A 19539-nucleotide genomic window follows, 5' to 3' on the forward strand; every position below is an offset into this window, starting at 1 on the left:
ATTCCCAGCATTCCATATGGTCCTCTGAGTATGGCCAGTAGTAATTCCTGATTGCAGAGTCAGGAGTAACCCCTGTGTGTCGCTGGGTGTGACCCAAAAAAGAAAAAAAAAGAGCCTACCTCTCTTGACCTTTGATAAATTGCACTGTCCTGTAGCATTTAAATTATCCTTCCAGTTAACTTTTACTTAGTACTGGCCAGTCTTTTTCTTATTATGTTTTTGCTTTATGATACAAAGACTCTTGAAAAGCTACTGAGATTTCATTGAGTTTAAAGAGTAAAGAAATTGTGAACAGCAATTAGCTAGAGACATGCCAGTCAGGAAATCAATCCAAATTTTGTTAACATCTGTTTCTTTCCCATACTGGTTTCGACTTTATATTAGTAAGACTGAAATTAAAATAAGTCTATTGCTGGTGGATTAATTTGTCATTTTCCTTGAAACTGGTGAACCCAGAACGTTAGACAGTGATAGGAAAATACTGCCATTGTGTGTTAAGAACTCTATGACATTTCAAGGCAAGAATGAATATATGGAATAAGAAACTGTTTCTTCTTTACTAACAAAAGGGAAAGCCTGGAAGTGAATGATATGGGTGTAATTTTTTTTAAAAAAAAACCCTTTACGTAACATTTTTGCTAGGAGAGAAGACTACGAAGCATATTTTCCAGGAAGTGTGGGCTGCAACGATTGTGCGCTCTTAACTAATCCTGAGTAAGGTGGCCACTTTGACAATGTTCTCATGCTGTCTCTGCCACCTTCTTGGTCAGAAGATTTCATTTTAACTTTAACACAGCATGATCGAAACGTACAGCCAACCTTCTCCTCGATCTGTGGCCACTGGACCACCGGCCACTATGAAAATTTTCATGTATTTACTTACTGTTTTTCTTATCACCCAAATGATTGGGTCAGCACTTTTTGCTGTGTATCTGCACAGAAGATTGGACAAGGTAAGATGAACTATATATTTTTTATGATCTAAATTGCGGGCCATTATAAATGTACCGGTAGGTTGGTTTTAGGTTTCTCCAAATTATGAGCAATGAATGGTGAAGAAGCCATTAGATTAATGGTCTTTTGGCATAACCTATGTTGTCTAGCTGGCGAGTTCTCCTACTCTTATTTACTGGTCAAAAGCTTGGATTCTGAAGGCAGACTACCTGAGGTCTTGACACTGTCCCCTATTAGTTCTGCAATCTTGGGCAAGTTATTTTATATTTCTGTACCTCCATTTCCACCTCTGGCAAGTGGGGATGGTCAAGGGACCCTCTTCATAGATTCAATGAGTTTGTTGAGTCTGTTAAAGTGCTTATAAGAGAGTCTGGCAAAAAGTAAGCCCTCATAGACACTAGCTGTAATTATTTGCTAACGTTTTGTTTAAAAACCAACCAAATATGTTCTTATAAAGAAAACTCATTTTTTTCTTTTAAATTTCCAACTTGAAGATGAAAGAGTGACTTTGATCTGAAATTGCATAGTGCTTCAGGTGAACATAGACAAGGACAAAAACCGAAATTTGCCGTCTTTTAGTAAGAGTGGCAGTGTCTGTCTAATTGTGCAAACGCTGATTTAGTTGCAAGATGCTCAGTTTCTCTCTGAAATGCCCCATGTTCTTAAATGTTTGGACTTACAGGAACAAAAGATGAGAATAAATTAGGAGATTGTTTTTGCATTTGTAAGAAAAGACAAGCATTAGAATTTATGGTATTTCAATGTGTCTACTCATTTCCACTGAGTGGTTATTGTTGTCTATGTTGACTAACAAAAATGGGTAAAATGTACAAATGTTATCAATTATCTGGTTGTTTGTAAAAGTCTGGACATGGAAAGTGTGGGTATGTAGCATATAGAGATTGCATTTTCTTTGGTAATTTGAAGTGTCTTGCTGTTGAAATATTAACCGAGATTTCAGACCATGAGGCTTTGTTATCACCATACAGTAAAGCAATGATGGTTGAAGTCATTTGCTCAGTTACTTAAAATTCAGGTTTCAAAGTTTAAAAAAAAAGAGGTGGAGTCTGGGTTTGATTGTTTGCTTGTTTGTGTTTGACCTTGTAGGAAAATCAAGTGCTCCACATCAGTATAACCTCTAAAAAGCAAGAATTGACCCAAGTAGCTGTACTTAACACCACCACCCCTCACATACATTTAGGTGAACTCTTAATGATAATGAAAGCCACCAGCTTTCTGAATCTTGTTTTTGAAAGTAAAAACTTGCTTTCTTGTTTTGAAAGTAAAAAGTTAATCCTAAAACAAGAGAATGGCGTACCACTGGTTGGTTCTGCAATTGATTCCATATATTTAATTATTCTAAGACACTGGAAAATAAAATAGCTCATTAACTTGGGAATGACTGATAATTCTTTAAAAGTGCAACAATTTTCTACCAATATTAAAATTTCAAAAAGAGCGATGCAATCAGAACTCTTAGTTAATTGACACACATGGCAAATTAACTTCTTTTTATAAAGCACTCCATCACAAACACTAAAATGAAAGTGGGCAAATGAGCTCAGCTGAAAAGTATTTTATAGGCTGTGTTAATAATGCCCAGCCATTACTGGAGCAATGGGAAATAGGAAAATTTTGGAACATAGCTGTGATAAGACGTTGGTAAAAAAAATGTATGCTCTGCAATGAAATTTTATTAGAATAGCTGTGATTTCAACCCAGAGTTTCAGATAATAGGGTATTTTAAATGTTGCTGTTTTTTGTTGATATTTTAACTGCAGAGACCAAATTGCAATAAACCTGTAGATTGTGGAAGGGAATGCGGATGCAGATATCATTAGCTGTATTCTGCCTGAGAATTGTATTTTTCATGTCTGTGTTATTCCACAAATAGATAGAAGATGAAAGGAAGCTTCATGAAGATTTTGTGTTTATGAAAACAATACAAAAATGCAGCAAAGGAGAAGATGCCTTATCCTTACTGAACTGTGAGGAGATTAGAGGCCAGTTTGAAGCCTTCGTTAAGGTAAGGAGCTCACTTGTTGGTAAAAGTGTCCTTGAAAAGTTTTACTAACCTCATGAAGCTGGGAAACTGAGACCAAATGATGTAAAGCTAGAAACATTTGTCATATCCATATATGTGTGTATCTAACATTATACTCACACACAAGCACACACGCACAGACACATATTCACACACATCTGTGTGTCTTCAAAACAAAGGGGAAAATGAAGCCCAAGTTGTAAATATATGTGCTACACACTCTTAAGAAGAAATCCAGTTCTGTCAGGAAACTGCACAAACATGTGGATTCATACTGGTGGCTGGGTCCAAGTAAAATTCTGAAGTACACCAAGATTAGTATTATTTTTTCTTTGTCTTTCCATTTCAAACTTGTGGATCCATGATCTGGTCTGTATGTCCTTGTGAAATCATGATTGTTGTGTCACTGCCATGTTGGCCCATCTCAGGCGGCGACACTGCCTTTGCTGGGAGAGTAGGGACTTAGGAAGATTGAAACTCTCCCATAGGAAAAAATGATTCTGTGAAGATGGCATTTCAGTCACTGTGAAAGTGAGATCTTTTCCTTTTTAAAATTTTATTTTTATTTCTTTTAAAAAATTATTTTTTGTTGAATCACCATGAGATACACAGTTACAAAGCTGCTGTTCATGACTGAATTTTAGTCATACAATGTTCCAACACCCATCCCTCCACCAGTGTGCGTTTCCCAGCACCAGTGTCCCATTTCCCTCCTACCACTCCTCACCCTACCTTGCCGCTATGGCAGGCACTTTCTCTCTCTCTCTCTGTCCTATTGGGCATTATGGTTTACAATACAAATACTGAGAAGTTATCATGTTTGTTTCTTTACCTACCTTCAACATGCAGTTCCTACCCAGAGAGATCATTTCCAAGTATCATTGTCATTCTCTATGCCAACTGCCTTCTCTACTTGCTATTTTTTGGGTCACATCTGGCGATTCTCATGGGTTACTCCTGGCTCTGCACTCAGGAATTACCCCTGGTGGTGCTCAGGAGACCATATGGGATGCTGGAAATAGAATCCTGGTTGGCCGCGTGCAAGGCAAACGCCCTACCTGCTGTGCTATCGCGTCAACCCCTCAACTGCCTTCTCTACCAGCATGTGAGGCAGGCTTCCAACTGTGGACTAATCCTCCTGGTCCTTGTTCCTAATGTCCATGGGTATTAGTCTCATACTATGTATATATATATATATATATATATATATATATATATCCCACAAATGAGTGCAATCATTCTATGTCAGTCCCTCTCCCTCTGATTCACTTCACTCAGAATGATAATCTCCATGTCCATCCATTTGTAAAAGAATTTCATGACTTCATTTTTCCTGGTGGTTACATAGCTTATTTTTATTTCTAAAATTTTATTTTTATCACTTTGATTAACAGTAATGTTAATGATAGGGTTTTATGCATACTGTGACGGGGCTTGGGGCAACAGGTGGCAGACTTTCTCAGGAATGTTTCTCAGACAAACCAAACCCCTTCTAATACCACTTAATTATGGTGCCAGTCCACTCTAGGACCAAGCAAATACTGAGGCAGAGAAGGTTTAAGTTTTTGAGGCAAACACGCTGCTACCTAGCATGAAGACCCTGCAATGACTATGACCTATAGTACCTAAAATAAGATTTTTTAAGACGTTGACAAAGGACACACCTACAACACTACTACATTCATTTTATTATCATAGACCAGTAGACTTAGGGTCCTAGAGGCAGAATATCAAGAAGTCTTTAGGGACTAGAGAGATAGTACAATGTGTACGGCACTTGCTTTGCATGCAGCCAACTGGTTTCAATCCCTGGCATCCCATGTGGTCCAAGCCTGCCAGGAGAGATCCCTGAGTGCAGAACCTGGAGTAAATCCTGAACACTGCTGGTTGTGTCCCCCAAACAAAACAAAATGAAAAATGAAGTCTTTCTGTTGGTTTCTATCTCAGAACATTGAGTGAAATACCCTTGACCCAGATAACTTTAGGATCATGAACAGTAGGTAGCTTTCCCTTACCACTGAGTTCAGGTGTTTCAGGTAGATGTATCAAGATAAATAAACAAGAGTTAATTCTCAGGTATGATGTTGTCAGGGGCTTAGGATGTTTTCTCTAAGCTTGTTGTTATCATCCTACATTTTTCCCCATATGAATTGAATTTAGCAGTGAAGACTCTAAGAACACATTCCGAGTTCTCTAGATGAATCAAAACATCACTTGAACATGCTTGTGGTTTTTAGGTTTTTGAACTAATCTAAATTTTAGATGAAGACTTGTACCTTTATTTGCAAGGCTTGGAAATGATTGTATTTCTTGGGTTGATTGAGAATTCTGCTCAGAATTACAGGATATTTGGTGGTGTGACAAATTTTAAGATGAGTAAAGACCAGATAGAAAATTGGGTTGTGCGACCCTGGGCTTCACCTCTCTGAGCTTCAGTTTTCTTGTCTAGAATAATCAGAGGGCTGGGGCTTGAGTGATATTACAGCAGGTAGAGCATTTGCCTTGCATGCAGCTGACCTAGATTCAATTCCTGGCATCCCATAGGGTCCCATAGAACCCTGGCAAGAGTGATCCTGAGTACTGCTGTGTGTGACCCAAAACCCAGGAAAGAAAGAAAGAAAGAAAGAAAGAAAGAAAGAAAGAAAGAAAGAAAGAAAGAAAGAAAGGAAGGAAGGAAGGAAGGAAGGAAGGGAAAAAAGTGAGGGAGAGAGAGAGGAAAGGACGGAGGAAGGGATAATGGAAGAAAGAGAGGGTTGTGAATATCTATCAGGGCATGTACCGTAGTGGCATTTTGTAGATTTTTGATCAATCTTTAGTTTCCTCCAGTGGTGGTGGGATCAGTTGGGTTCCCCTCCCTTTTCTTACTGAAGCTTTTATAATCTGACTGCCAATTCCTTGTGGCTCTGTTTCAAGTCAGATAGATAAAGCTTTCAAAATCAGCTACCCAGGATAAAAGCTGCTTTGGCTCCTCTGCTTATGTTTGCATGGAAAATAAATGATGAAAGCTCCAGAGATTAATGTTCTTAAAAGGTGAACCTTCTCGCGCACCTTACATGCCACAGAGGTGGCCCCCTTGCTCAACTCCTAGCCAGTGTAATGTGTACCTGTGAGACTCAGGATGGTTATACGAAGTCTTGCAGCTATACAAATCCCCCATTGATGACCGATGGTCTTTTTAATGCTTGTTACCCCAAGTTTCATATTCAAAGACCATATTTTGAAATTTTTCAAACCAACAGGCCAACTGTATAGTCCAACCTCTGATTGGAATTTTGTGTTCTTAGCTAATGTTCCAGACTTTCTTTCTATGTCACAGCCTGGCTTCCAAAGCAACTTGATATTTGAATTGACGGGTACAGGGTGGGGGCGGGGGGCTCCAAGTTACACGAACTATTGGGGTCTTAGAAATCATCAGGTTCACTTCTCAATCTAGAACTTTCACCTTCTTTCTATTGCCCCTCCCTGTCTTGTGACCCAATTTCTCATCTACTGGTGGGGCTGGGTGACTGAGACATTAGCCTATCATTATTTTGGCACCTTTAGTAATAAAGGGACTTGGCTCTCTTTAGGCAGTTATCACCAAGCTGTCACCTTGGGAGGAAAATGGGATTCAGGTCTTTTGTTAGGGTAAGTGAAGGCAGCATTTTGAAGAATGCAATTACATATTAAAATGAGCTACCTTTCCACCCCTACTGGAATGATTCTTGCCATGACTTCCTGAGATGCTTTTCTATAGGCAAAGGACAACCTGTCTATCCCGACCACACAGAGTTCTCAGTAAGAGAGAAAGAACTAATCCCAGGTCTTCTGGAGGTCAGCTCTGGAAAGGCTTTTTGGTGAGGTGGGGAGTGAAGCAGTAGCAAAAAGACACGCAGAAGCGTGAGGCTGGGAGGAAGTTCACAGTCAGGCAAGGCCAGACACAGGAAAGATCAACTTTGCTGACTTTACATTCTCATCCTGGCCAAGCCCCGACACCAATGCAATCACCTAGCTGAAGAGCGTCTCCACCTCCATCACCACACTCCCTCTCTTGCAAAGACACTACATACTCACTTGTTTACTTGTTATCTTCACAAACATTTTCCTGTCGGCCTGCACTTTCACGGTGCCACATTCGAGTTCAAATGGAAAATTGAATTTGGGCGGCCCCTGTGAGCCTTTCAAGATGCAGCTTCCCCTTGAGGTGCTGTGACTTTCAGCCTCATCTCTGGCTGCAAAGCTGAGCCTCCCTCAAGGCCCTCAAGAGCCCCGGTGCTCAAGCTGGCTTGCAGACGGATGAAAAGGAAAGGCCCTGTGAAAAATTGATTCCTGTAAGGGGACAGCAATTTTGATGATCAGAGGCGAAAATGCTTTTCATCTTCCTCCCTTTTGAACATAGAGTGAAGGTGAGAGCTGAACCCGGTTGATGAATATGATCTCAAGGTTTCTACTCTTGGATTCTGTCTCAGATTCCTTGGGTGACTTTGTGCTAGTTAGTTAAGCCGTCCAGGTCTTTTATGCTGTAGCATTGAAAATGATTGCAGCAGCCTTGATTCTATTCCAATATGGGTGTGTGGTGGGTTCTGTTTATTTCTTTTAAGTTTCTCTACCTTTCTTCTTTTTTGCAATGCTGGGGAACAAACCCACGTTCTCATACATGCAAGGCAAGTGCTCTACCACTGGATTATGTCTGCATCCCTCTCTATTCTTCCTTTAGTGGATAAGTAAGAAGAAAACCCTTAAGAAGAGCTACATTTGCATTTTGGGTATCAGCAACATTCCAAGATTAACTGTGCTCCCCAAAAACTGAATATTCTAAATAAATCCAGACCAAACAGGGCAAATGGAAACAAGAAAATCTCCTTAGTTCATTGAAAGGGGAAAAGCAATTAGAAATGCCTGAGATTCTTTTTTGGTGGGTGGGTGGAGCACACCCAGTGGTGCATTGAGCTTTCCTCTGGCTCTGCATGCAGGGATCACTGCTGGCTGGAGTAGGGGACCATATGGGATGCTGGACATTGAGCCTGAGTAGGCTGCATGTGAAGCAAGTGTCCTACTCACTGTCATATCACTCTGGCCCCTGCATGAGATTCTTTTCATAGTCTGAAATGTTCTCACAAGATGAAACTTTACTATATCTGCTTCCTAAAAGACTTCAAACCACTTCAATTCTATGGATCAATAATAAGCAGTTTCAAATGTTTTTTTGGTGCCAGTTCTGGGTGAAAATCATCTCCCCGTCAGCATTGTTTGTCAATACTCGCCAAAGCCAGCGAGGTTGGGGTCATAGGAAAAGTCAGTATCTGGTCTGGAGAGAGTACTGAAATGGAGATAATAAGGCCGAGATTTTGCTTCCAGACTCACCCTTGGACTCTCTGTGATGTCAGATTGATTGTCTGTCAGGGACAAGGGTTTCCAATTGTATGATGTAATTAATGGCAGGATCTGAGTCTTTCTGGTAATCCTCACCAGAAACAGGCAACAGAGTAATGACACCTGCCACGTGAATGACACCCCTCAGAGCTCACAGCAGACTTCCTACCAAAATGACCTTTTGTAACAATTCTTATTTTAGGACATCATGCTGAACAATGACCAGGGGAAGATAAAAGAGACAAATTTTGAAATGCAAAAAGGTAGGTTGCTATATATCAATTTATATGAATATTTGAGAACTGAAAAGAAAGCAGACTAATTATATTGAACAACCTAGTTGGATTCAGAGATTTTAACCCTGGAAATAAAATAGAAACACCATATCCCAAGGGATATGTTCTCTGGTGCCTGTGACTTGAAATGTCATTAATATACACATCAATGTCAAGATGTGTATATTAATAGGAGAAGCTGTGTTACTATTATTTTCAGTACCTTCGTGAAAGCAGCTATACAACCTGGTATTATCTGCAGAGCATGAGATGACAAGAAAGAAAGTTGATGCCGGGACCTTCATCACTCAATAATAAGCTTTTCATTGTGAACCATGGCTGGAGGAACCTCTGAGAGAAAGAAGGGACCAAGTGTGACAGTGTTTTCGCCTTTGCCCTTCTTGGTGGCAGCACATTTTGAACATATATCTCCAGCTTTGGAGGAAACTAGATCGTCCCTAAGTTATCTCCAGAGTACAAATCTCCTTCACAAATCTCCTTCACCATGACAGTGACCATCTGGCTTCTGATTGAACAGGTCTAGGCACCTTCTATGTGCTAAAGCAGCCTGGCCCATCTTGGAGAGGCTGTAACTAAAATCATCAGAAGATCACTAATAAAGACAAGGCTTTTCTCCTCTGGAGTTTAAATTTGTTTTAATAATTTCCTTCAACTCACCCAGTTCTGTTCTTTAGGGTCAGATGAAACAAAATATAATTCCTTTCCTACAGCTATCCTGGTGTTAAAGCCACCAATCCTGGTTCCTGAGCTTTTCTTCTCCAAACTAAATTTACTTAAGGTGTTTCCCTGTTCATTCCAGTTTGCACCCCTTTTGGACACACTACACAAATTTGTCTGTTTTTTCTTAGAATGTAACTCTGAAAACCAAACACAAAATGCTTGAAGTGACCTAAACAACTGAGTATGGGGTAAAATGTAGATAAAATGTAGAGTTGAAGTGAAGATCTTCTTAGGAAGACTGTTATACCACAGAATTAGTGAAAAACAATGCTGTGATTTGTGTAAATTTAATAGACACAAAGAAATGAGAGATAGAGAATGTTTTGTGATATAGAGTATACTTAGCCTGCTTTAATTATTTGACTAGGTGGGTGCAGAGATGGAAATAATCTGTATTTCCATTATGATTCTATCTTCTCGTTGACTGAAAGGTTAAATGGTACCATGCTCTGTTCATTAAATTAAAATTTCAGGAAAAAGCTCATATGGATGTTGCTTCTCAGGTTTCAGAGAAGTAACAAAAAATAACAAAACCAGTAATTTAGCTCATGCAATTTTATTCAAAATCTGTAGAACACCACCAATGTGTATGTGTACCAGGCTCATAACTAAAAAGAAACTTCAATATACTTAAGAGCTTAGCCTACTAATTAAAAATGAGTTAAAAAGGAGACCTTTTATGTGTGAAACAATGTAAGATAGCTAATATAATTTCCTCTGTTGTTTGACCAGTTCAGACACCTTAGGCACCTTGCTAGTCATGTTTGCAGAACTGGCCTTGGGGCTCACTAAGGAGCCCCCTCACCCCCACAGTGTATGCAACTTATTCTCAAGAGCACAGTTTTAGAAATCATTAATGTAAACCAGTATTTTTAGTCCATGTTACTATGTAAAGTGGATTCTAGGATTGAACAATGATGAAAAGGTTAGTATTAGTGAGCACAGTCAATTAAATTGTTTCAATTACAGAAATCAACTTTGCTCTCCATGAATGAGCATTTTTCATGTCTTTTCTTGAAGTCATTTAAGTACATCTCTATTACACAGCTATAGAACTAGACTAAATTGTTCTATGGGCACCTTTCTATTTCTTTGACCTAACACCTCGCTTCTTATTTATTTTAGGTGATCAGGATCCTCAAATTGCAGCTCATATCATAAGTGAGGCCAGCAGTAAAACAGCATCTGGTAAGTTCAAACACATCTGTGCATGAGTAGAGGCAGGGATGCTAAATCAAGGTAGCTTAATGATTTGGCTTCACTCTTCCTCTGGGGCCCATTTTACAACCCCACCGACACACCTCCCATGGTCTCTCTGTTGTCAAAGTAAGCTCACATGCACAGTGGGAACTTGGAAGGACAAAAGGATATGGGAGCATCCCTGACATTCTCATTAGTTCTTGTGCAGTGGCTGGTTCTAAATGATGAATTACTGGGTGAAGGAGCCTTTAGTCTGACAATAGAGAAGACATGGCAGGGCGTGACCTGGATGGCAGTATTCCTCATTCTAATCCCACCTCCCTGTGTGTAAATGGACCTCAGGGAAGGCCTTTCCTTCCATCTGTCAATCCCTGTATGATTAACCTCAGCTTCACTAGGGTTAACCTTAGGGGAATTAAAGGTAAAATCACTCTGCAAAGATCAATAGGTTCCAGCACATTAGATTTCCCAATGAAGTAACAGCAGATGACACACTGTAACCTTTCCAACTTACTCTGAATGTTTTAATGTCCATGTATGTAATATCATCTTTCTAGTCCTTAGCTCTCTCCTCCCCATCAAAAAAATATTACTTTGTGATAGCTCATACTGGAGAATTTATTGCATCTGCTAAATAGATGGAAACATGTATGTCAGCATGATATCCCCCTCTCCATAGAAGGAGTTGGAGAGTATCTGAACTGAGAAATTCAGCAGTGTTCTGTAACTGATGAAAGTTCTCTCTTTGTGTGAGAGAGAGGAGGGTGGGAAAAGAGAGAAAGATGAGTATGTGACAATGGGAAAGTTCTTTAACTTATACTACAACAGTTTCCCACATTGCCAACTTCAGGGTGACTCTGAGCACCAAACCAGTTAATCAGCAGAAGAAAATGACATAGCCAAGAGTTGTACAAAGATTAGATGCCACCATTTACTTAATATCACCATAGCTTTGATGTCAGTAGAGAGACATTAAGTCCTTCATTAATATGAGATATTTCTACAATATTCAATTATTCTGCCAAATACCACCTTCTCAAAGTACACTTATCAGAGAATTTCACTGACTAGGGTGACCACCCACCCCACATGGCACCTTCCTCTAGATTGTATGACAGCAGCAGACACATGTCCAAGAATACCTTCTTACTGATCTTTGTCCATGTATATCTAAATCCTTGCTCTTGGTATGTTATTTCGTTGTGCTCCAAGTTGATTAAAATGCCCTTGCTTGATACTCAGGCTAGTCTATTTTAAATCTATATCATAATATGTTTGCAGGTGATCCAATGGGAAGATGATGCCATTTCACCTCACCCCAGTTCCAAAATTCTTATTTTAATCTGTTTAAACTTGACTATATCCCCTTACCCTCTTTCATAGGTAAAGGCTTAGTGAATAAATGTTAGGGCATCTGTCATAAAAATCACATTAGCTGTAATTTTTAATAAAAAATTTTATTAATAACTGTTATTTACAAATGTATTAATAGTTGAGTTTAAGGCATATAATATTTCATTTTTATTGAATCACTGTGAAATACAGTTACAAAGCTTTCATGTTGAGTTTCAATTATACAATGATTGAACACCAGTGCACATTTTCCACAACCGATGTCCCCAATATTCCCCCCCAATCCCAACCCTCTCCCTGCCTCTATGGCAGACAATTTCTCCCATACTCTCTATCTAATTTGGGACATTATGGTTTTCAATATAGATACTGAGAGGCTATCACATTTTGTCCTTTATCTACTTTCTTAGCTGTCATTTTTAAGTTTCTCAGGTGGACCATAACCTCACGTGTGGGTTCTGGAATGATCCAGAGAGGCAGCACTAATCTTGGGTGCAATGAGGGGGTCATATTTTGTTTGTTCCAAGAAGAAATATTTCTGAAATCGTCAGAGTTGGGGAGACTGAGTGATTCTTTTATCTGCAAGCCAAATGAATTTGTAAACCTCTGGTCAAGAGGACTCCAAAATTGCCAGACATTTTGGGATGACTTTCCATCACTAAAGAAGAGTCTTTTTTTGGTTTGGGGGTCACATCTGGATTGCTCAGGGCTAAGTCCAGGCTCTGTATGAAGGGATCATTCCTAGTGGGCTTGGGAGACCATATGGGGTGGCAGGAATTGAACCTAGGTTGACTTATGCAAGGCAAGTGCCCTAACTGATGAACTATCTCTCTAGCTCCTAGAGGATGAGTCATTTTTTTAAGAATTTAATTAAATTAATTAATAATTTTTGCTTTTTGGGTCACACTCAGTGATGCACAAGGATTACTCCTGGCTCATGCACTCAGGAAATATTCCTGGTAGTGCTCAGGGGGCCATATGGGATGCTGGGAATCGAATCCGGGTTGACCGCGTGCAAGGCAAATGCCCTACCCGCCGTGCTATTGTTCCAGCCCCTAAAGGATGAGTTAAGACTCATGGTGTGTCTTGAAAGTTAATAAGTTCAAACTCACCAAATAGAAATTTCAAAAAATCTTAAGGAAGCTTTTAAAAAATACATCAATACTTTCACTTCTTCCCCCCACCTCCACCCCACCCCAGCAGTCTAGCTCTCTGTGGGAGCTGAGATTTGAAATTGGGTGCACACACTACTTTGAACCCACTCAACATCTCAGCTGAGAAAATGGCATACACTGTTGGTGGGTATTCCGGTTTAGCCACAAAAATACAGGTACTTTCAAGTTGGTGGCGCCCCACTACAATGGGAGATCAAAACACACAGTGATATGACAGGTTTATTTTCATACTTCCTTGCCTAATTTTAGTCCTTGCTGTGGGAGGCATTTCAGATTTGCAACAGTGGGGTCTTTTTCTTTTCTCAGTCAGTACTGAGACTGAGCGAGGTAGACTGGCAGTTCTTTGCAGAAGTCAAGGAAAGCCACCCATCAGTGTTATTATTAGCAAAGATTTTGTCTGAATATTTTGGCACACATCACACAGGGTGTGGAATTTTAAAATCATTCACACTTTCGGAAGTTCAAGGGCAAATTGGCTGGAAGAATTCTAAAGGGAACTCACTGTGCTGCTATAGCATTGAATGTTCACAACTTGTCTCTGAAACATGCTGCAGTATTGGCAGATGAGTTTGTTACAGATGAGGAGGGATTTGGCTGAACTTGACTAAAACCTGGATTGGAATTCACCTTCTCCTGACCATAAAACTCATGCGAATTTGTCAATGCCACGACAGTTTGTTAGTCTGTAATTTTGTAGACTCTTGGGGGCGGGTAGGGGTCTTAAAAGAATCCTTGCCTGGGCTTGGAGACATTGTATCACCGGTTAGGATTTTGTATGCAGTTATCCATCTGGTTCGAATCCCCATCACCACCAGGGGTCACTCCTGAGCAAAGGTCCAGTTCACCCTCACTCCCCCGACCCCCAATAAATCTATTACCCCAAATTTCCCTTCATTTGTTAAGCCAGTATTCGGCATTCAGTTGGATTGTCTGTTAGAATATGAGATGTTTCGGTAGCTATGCGGCCACTCACCATGAATTTTTTCCATCTCTGTTCCAGTTCTACAGTGGGCCCAAAAAGGATACTACACCATGAGCAGCAATTTGGTAACCCTGGAAAACGGGAAACAGCTGGCCATTAAAAGACAAGGACTCTATTACATCTATACCCAAGTCACTTTCTGTTCCAATCGACAAGCTTCGAGTCAAGCTCCATTTATAGTCAGCCTCTGCCTGAGGTCCGCTAGTGGATTGGAGAGAATCTTACTTAGAGCAGCAAACACCCACAGTTCATCCAAACCTTGCGGGCAACAATCCGTTCACTTGGGAGGAGTATTTGAATTGCAACCAGGTGCTGCGGTATTTGTCAATGTAACTGATCCAAGCCAAGTGAGCCACGGAACCGGCTACACGTCCTTTGGCTTGCTCAAGCTCTGAACAGTGTAACCTCGCAGGCTGTGCTGGGCTGGTGCTGGCAGGCTTCAAAATACAGCCAAGCAGTTAAAACCACCCCCTGTTGAACTGCCTATTTATAACCCTAGAATTCTCCTCATGGAGAACTATTTATTATACATCCCAAGGCATGTAGGGCTGCAGTAAGAGAATTACGGGCCAGGTGAAACCACGATAGGTCCTGTTCCATCAGCATATGTACTCTGAGGCATCTAGCCCACGGAGGCATACACCCAGAGCATGCTCTGGACTGACAAGGTCATTATGCATAGAATAATCCCGAGTTGATGACACATACCTAACCCAGGTTAGTTTTATTTCTCTGGTGTATGTATTTTTTTTCAGGGAAGATGCAGAAGGGAGAGAGGGACCTTTAGCTCACATAGAAATGGTTGACTCCAGGTCTCTGTGAAGGGGGCAGGCTCTAGAATGTCTAATGCGGTGGAGAGCTGAGAAACCCTGCCCAAATGTTCCACGCTGACACTCATCCATTCATTCTCTCTCACACACACAGTAAAGCTGGTACCAATCAGTGATTTCATTTGACCCCTCTCTCCACCACTGAAGCCAGGAGGACCCGAGTCTGTCCACTCCTCCCCCTCCTGAAATGACTGTATTTAAAGGAAGTTTATTGTATCTACCTGCACTCGCTGTTGTTTTTAGAGCGAACTTGTGATTATCTTATTTATTTTTGGAATAATAAAGATCCCTTATTCTTACTGTTGTTACTAAGCACCTAAAGCCTTAGGCTGGGTTGGGAGAGGAGGAATCACTTGGAGGGAATTTTGCCAACCTTTGTAATGTTTCCATAATCTTGCTTCTCAAGCTTGTTACCCCACAAAATATCCTGGTGACAGCACATTCCCTGGAAGTACGTGATAAGCTTTGATGGGTTATGTGGAGGCTTAATCAGTGAAAAGCAATCTAAGTCTATATTTCCAATTTGCTCCGGAAAGTTTGCAGAGGATTGAAAAAAAGATGAGATTTATCTTGCTTAATCACAGCTCTGTAAAGTTGGAGGGAGGGTCTGAGATGAGAAGTAGTTGCTCATCCGGTTAATAGCTTTCTAGGTGGTCTGGCCCTTTCAGTCTTGCAATGAAGTCAATGGAGCTTATTCCGTGTCATATCTGTAATATGAGGTTCAGACCTCAACTGTTCACTCTTACTGTTAAGGGCAAAGGGTTCACTTAGCAACTCAAACTAATTGCAGATCATCCTGCGAGATTTCATTGGGGGAAGTCTACATTACAAGAGAGTAAGCATACAAATCAATTAGCCTAAAAGGGAGACCAGAGGTATATGGGCCACTTAAGATGGGGACTTCGAAGATAGGCTAACCTTAAAACAGCAGGTGAGAATTAATTGGCAGCTGTCTACTCACAGGGACCCTCCTGAGTGAGGATCCCCCTGTGGCCCTCACTAAATCTTGTAGAAGGCTTCAGGATCACAAGCACAGGGTCTAGAATGCCCCTCAAATCTGGGTCCAGTTCGATGTGGACATTTATATGCTTTTGTAGAGATATATTATGAGGATCGACTGGTAATTTAAATCTCAGTAGGGCCACTCACACAGCCAGGTGTGTATCTGATATTCCCTTAGGCATGTCTTATGAGTGCCTTCCTAAACTGGTGATGACTTTTGGTTAATAGCAAGTCACTCTCTATTGCCCTCACCTTTCCATCAGTAGAGGTGGTGGCCACACCACCTCAATCCATCTGAATCATTTTAATATCATACATATAACAACCTCCAGTTGAGGAATTTTTTAATGTAGGAAATCCAGAGTGATTTTTCCATCTTCACTAGTAGAATGCATTGTTTTAAGACAAACACCACAACTTATGCCAAAAAATATTACTGGACAAATTAAAAAGAGAAGTGAGTAAGGGTAAGGCCAGCTTTTGGTCACTAGCCTGGATCTTCAATCCCTTGGATGGCACTCGCAGCTGAGGGACTCCAAAAACCTAGCAATTGATCTGTAACTCAATGTTAAAATCATGATAAACACACTTGCTAGGCCATGGAATCTCTCCAACAAGAGACTTTGTTATGAGCAGGGTGATGACAGCTGACTCAGAAACTTCAAGGGATATGTCCATAATTATATCTTGTGGTCTGTAGTCGAAATTCTATTATGCTGAATTCTGTAAGGGAGACTTTAAGGAAGAGAGGAGACACTGGTTAGGATGTTTGCACAGGTATGGGCCCCCTGGCAGTCAGCCAGGACTCTAGATCTAGCTGAGGGGTGGTTTTGTCCCAGTGCAAAAGATGGCGACAATACAAAGGCCGTGGTTCTCCTTCCCTAACAGTAGCAAAGCCGTATTTCCCTAACTTGCTTGGGTGAGGGACAGGGTTTGCACAAAAGGTATGAGCCATTCTGTAGGATTCATCAGAATGAATGAATTGGCCAGCCAGGCCAAGTCCTTTACAGTCTTCATATACACACACATTTTCTTTTGGTTGATATATTGCCCTGCTCTTTACCACCATGTTCTTCAACTTTGAGACTTCATTATCTTCTAGAAGAGCTCTGCCTCTAGTAAATAAATTTCCAACAGTATTTGTTATTATAGATCATGCCATAGGTAGAAAACAAATGTTCATTTTCTAGGCGACATTCTCTCTCGCCATGCTTTCTACTGCTATGTCACTTCCCATTGCTGCAGCCCACAATGTACAGGCATTCACCTTCAGCCTCTTGGAATGCTTCCTCATGAAATCACCTTGTCCTCCCTAACAGCTCCCAATCCTATCCTCCACCCTTTTTTCTTCTGTGTGTTCACGGTGGGCTCGCTTCCAAGTTCATGGGTTTAACCACCTCTTTCCTGCTACTGCCTTTAGTTCTGATCTGCTCCCTGGAATATGTCCCTCATTGACTGACTTTTCAAATGATAGGCCTAGGCCCTCAAACCCTATGCACCTAAATGGAACTCTTGACCTTTCACCAGGATTGACTTTCAGTGAGTCCCATTCCAGGTAGTGGTTGCCCAGCACTGTCCTACATGCTGGGTGTAATCCTGGCAACACTGTTGTTTGGGATCTCTGGCACCACAACAAAATGTGTGATTCATCTAGCCCTCAATGGTTGCCTATCACTTCCCCTGCCTTCTTGTGCTTCTTCCTTCCGTGTCCAATTCCAAAAGTCTATGACCCTGTTTCTTAAATGATTTTTAAATCAAGCTACTTCTTTCTATCTCTAGTGAAAACTATTGTTATGTTTCTTTCACAGCAAAACCCTCCCAGCACCTCCCCCCACCCACTGCCTCCACTTTTGGACTCTCTAACCCATTCGCAGCCAAAGTGAATTTATTTATTTTTAATTTTTATTAGTGAAACACCATGAGGTACAGTTGTAGACTTACAAATTTTTGTACTTGGGTTTCAGTTATACAATGATCGAGTACCCATCCCTCCATCAGTGCCCATTCTCCACCACCACTGATCCCAGTATCCCTCCCACCCCCCATTTCCCCATCCCATCCCACCCTGCCTCTGTGGCAGGGCATTTCCTTTTGTTCTCTCCTTTTGGGTGCTGTGGTTTGCAAAACAGGCATTGGGTGGCAATCATGTTTGGTCTATAGTCTACCAAAGTGAATTCTTAAGTATGATTCTGATGCTTCCCAATGCTTTTTGCTGACCTTAAAGACCAATATCATGAACTTATTTCTTCTGTTGATCCCTTTCTCAGTCTCTTCAGTTCTAACCCTCACTTCTTCTAAGTAAGGCTGCCTCAAATGCTGTCCTGTTTCAGCAACCTGACAAGCTGTTTTCTCTTCTTGCAACACCATTTCCCTTCCCCCACTGTAACTTGCACTTTAGCTGCATATCGTGGTTGAGGTTTTTACTACTATACTGTTTGTTGATCTTCTTGAAGACCAAAACCATGTCCTGTTTCACGGTAAGTTTAGTGTCTGCTGCAGGGTTGACATCGACTCAGTCCTTTGTTTACTGCATGAAAGTTTAGATGATTGCATCAACACAGCTGCACATGACTCAATAGTCCCTGAAATAATACTGCATTGGTTTAAACAAATGTTTACAGTGTACTACATATCTTCATGGGGAGGGGGGGTGTGGACCTTGAGATAGCTCAGTGGTGGAGCACCTGCCTTGCAGGATGAGGCCTCAAATTGGATTCCTGGCACTATTCTACATACTGGGTGTGATTCTGGCAGCACTGCTGTTTGGTACCACCAAAATTGAGTGATTATGAATGGGCTACAATTCAGTGTGCAAGCTTTGCAACCCTGAAACCCTGAAACCAAACATCTGACCTCCAGTGAGTACTACAACCCAAGTTCAAGTGAGCACTAAAACCAAGTGTGTAAGTACTGCAGCAGATCTGTGGAAGTCCCACTCACCACAATGGAAAGGGAAAGCTAAATAATTTTTACATGATATTTTCTGTGCCAAAAACACCCTCTACGATAGAACTTATTCCTGTGGTAGAGAATAACTGAGAATTATACAACCAATAAAATAGGTAACGTGGGGGGCTGGAGCATACAGCGGGTAGGGTGTTTGCCTTGCATGCAGCTGACCCGGGTTTGATTCCCAGCATCCCATATGGTCCCCTGAGCACTGCCAGGAGTAATTCCTGAGTGCATGAGCCAGGAGCAACCCCCTGTGCATCGCCAGGTGTGACCCAAAAAGCAAAATAAAAATAGGTAACAAGAGGCTGGAGCGATAGTACAGTGGGTAGGGCATTTGCCTTGCATGCAGCTGCTCCGGGTTTGATTCCCAGCATCCTATATGATCACCCGAACACCACCAGGAGTAATTCCTGGGTGCAAAGCCAGGAGTAACCCCTGAGCATCACTGGGTGTGACCCAAAAAGCAAAAAAAAAAAGATAACATGCTTTTATTATATTTTCACAGTACTTTGCAAAAATAGTACATATTTGCTCAAATGTTCAAGTTCACTTGAACATTTTCAGAGTTTTCCAGTAAATGAGAAGAACTTGAATATCTGATCTCCCTATAATATTGTGTTCACAAGTGATCTAATCTAATTCTATTTTTATAAACATGTCACTTCTTTGGTTTTGTCTT

At 41.0% G+C, this 19539-nt stretch overlaps 1 protein-coding gene across 1 annotated transcript; it reads left to right on the plus strand.

Annotated features, from left to right (window-relative positions):
* Positions 1–797: 797 nt before the first annotated feature.
* CD40LG (CD40 ligand) lies at positions 798–14471 on the plus strand. The gene is made up of 5 exons (XM_056130320.1): positions 798–953; positions 2849–2980; positions 8553–8613; positions 10492–10554; positions 14095–14471. The coding sequence occupies exons 1-5, from the start codon at positions 798–800 to the stop codon at positions 14469–14471; spliced, it is 789 nt and encodes a 262-aa protein (XP_055986295.1).
* The last annotated feature ends 5068 nt before the right edge of the window (positions 14472–19539 follow it).

This window comes from Sorex fumeus, unplaced genomic scaffold (genome assembly GCF_029834395.1).
Source record: "Sorex fumeus unplaced genomic scaffold, SorFum_2.1 ptg000075l, whole genome shotgun sequence".
NCBI classification, from domain to species: Eukaryota; Metazoa; Chordata; class Mammalia; order Eulipotyphla; family Soricidae; genus Sorex; species Sorex fumeus.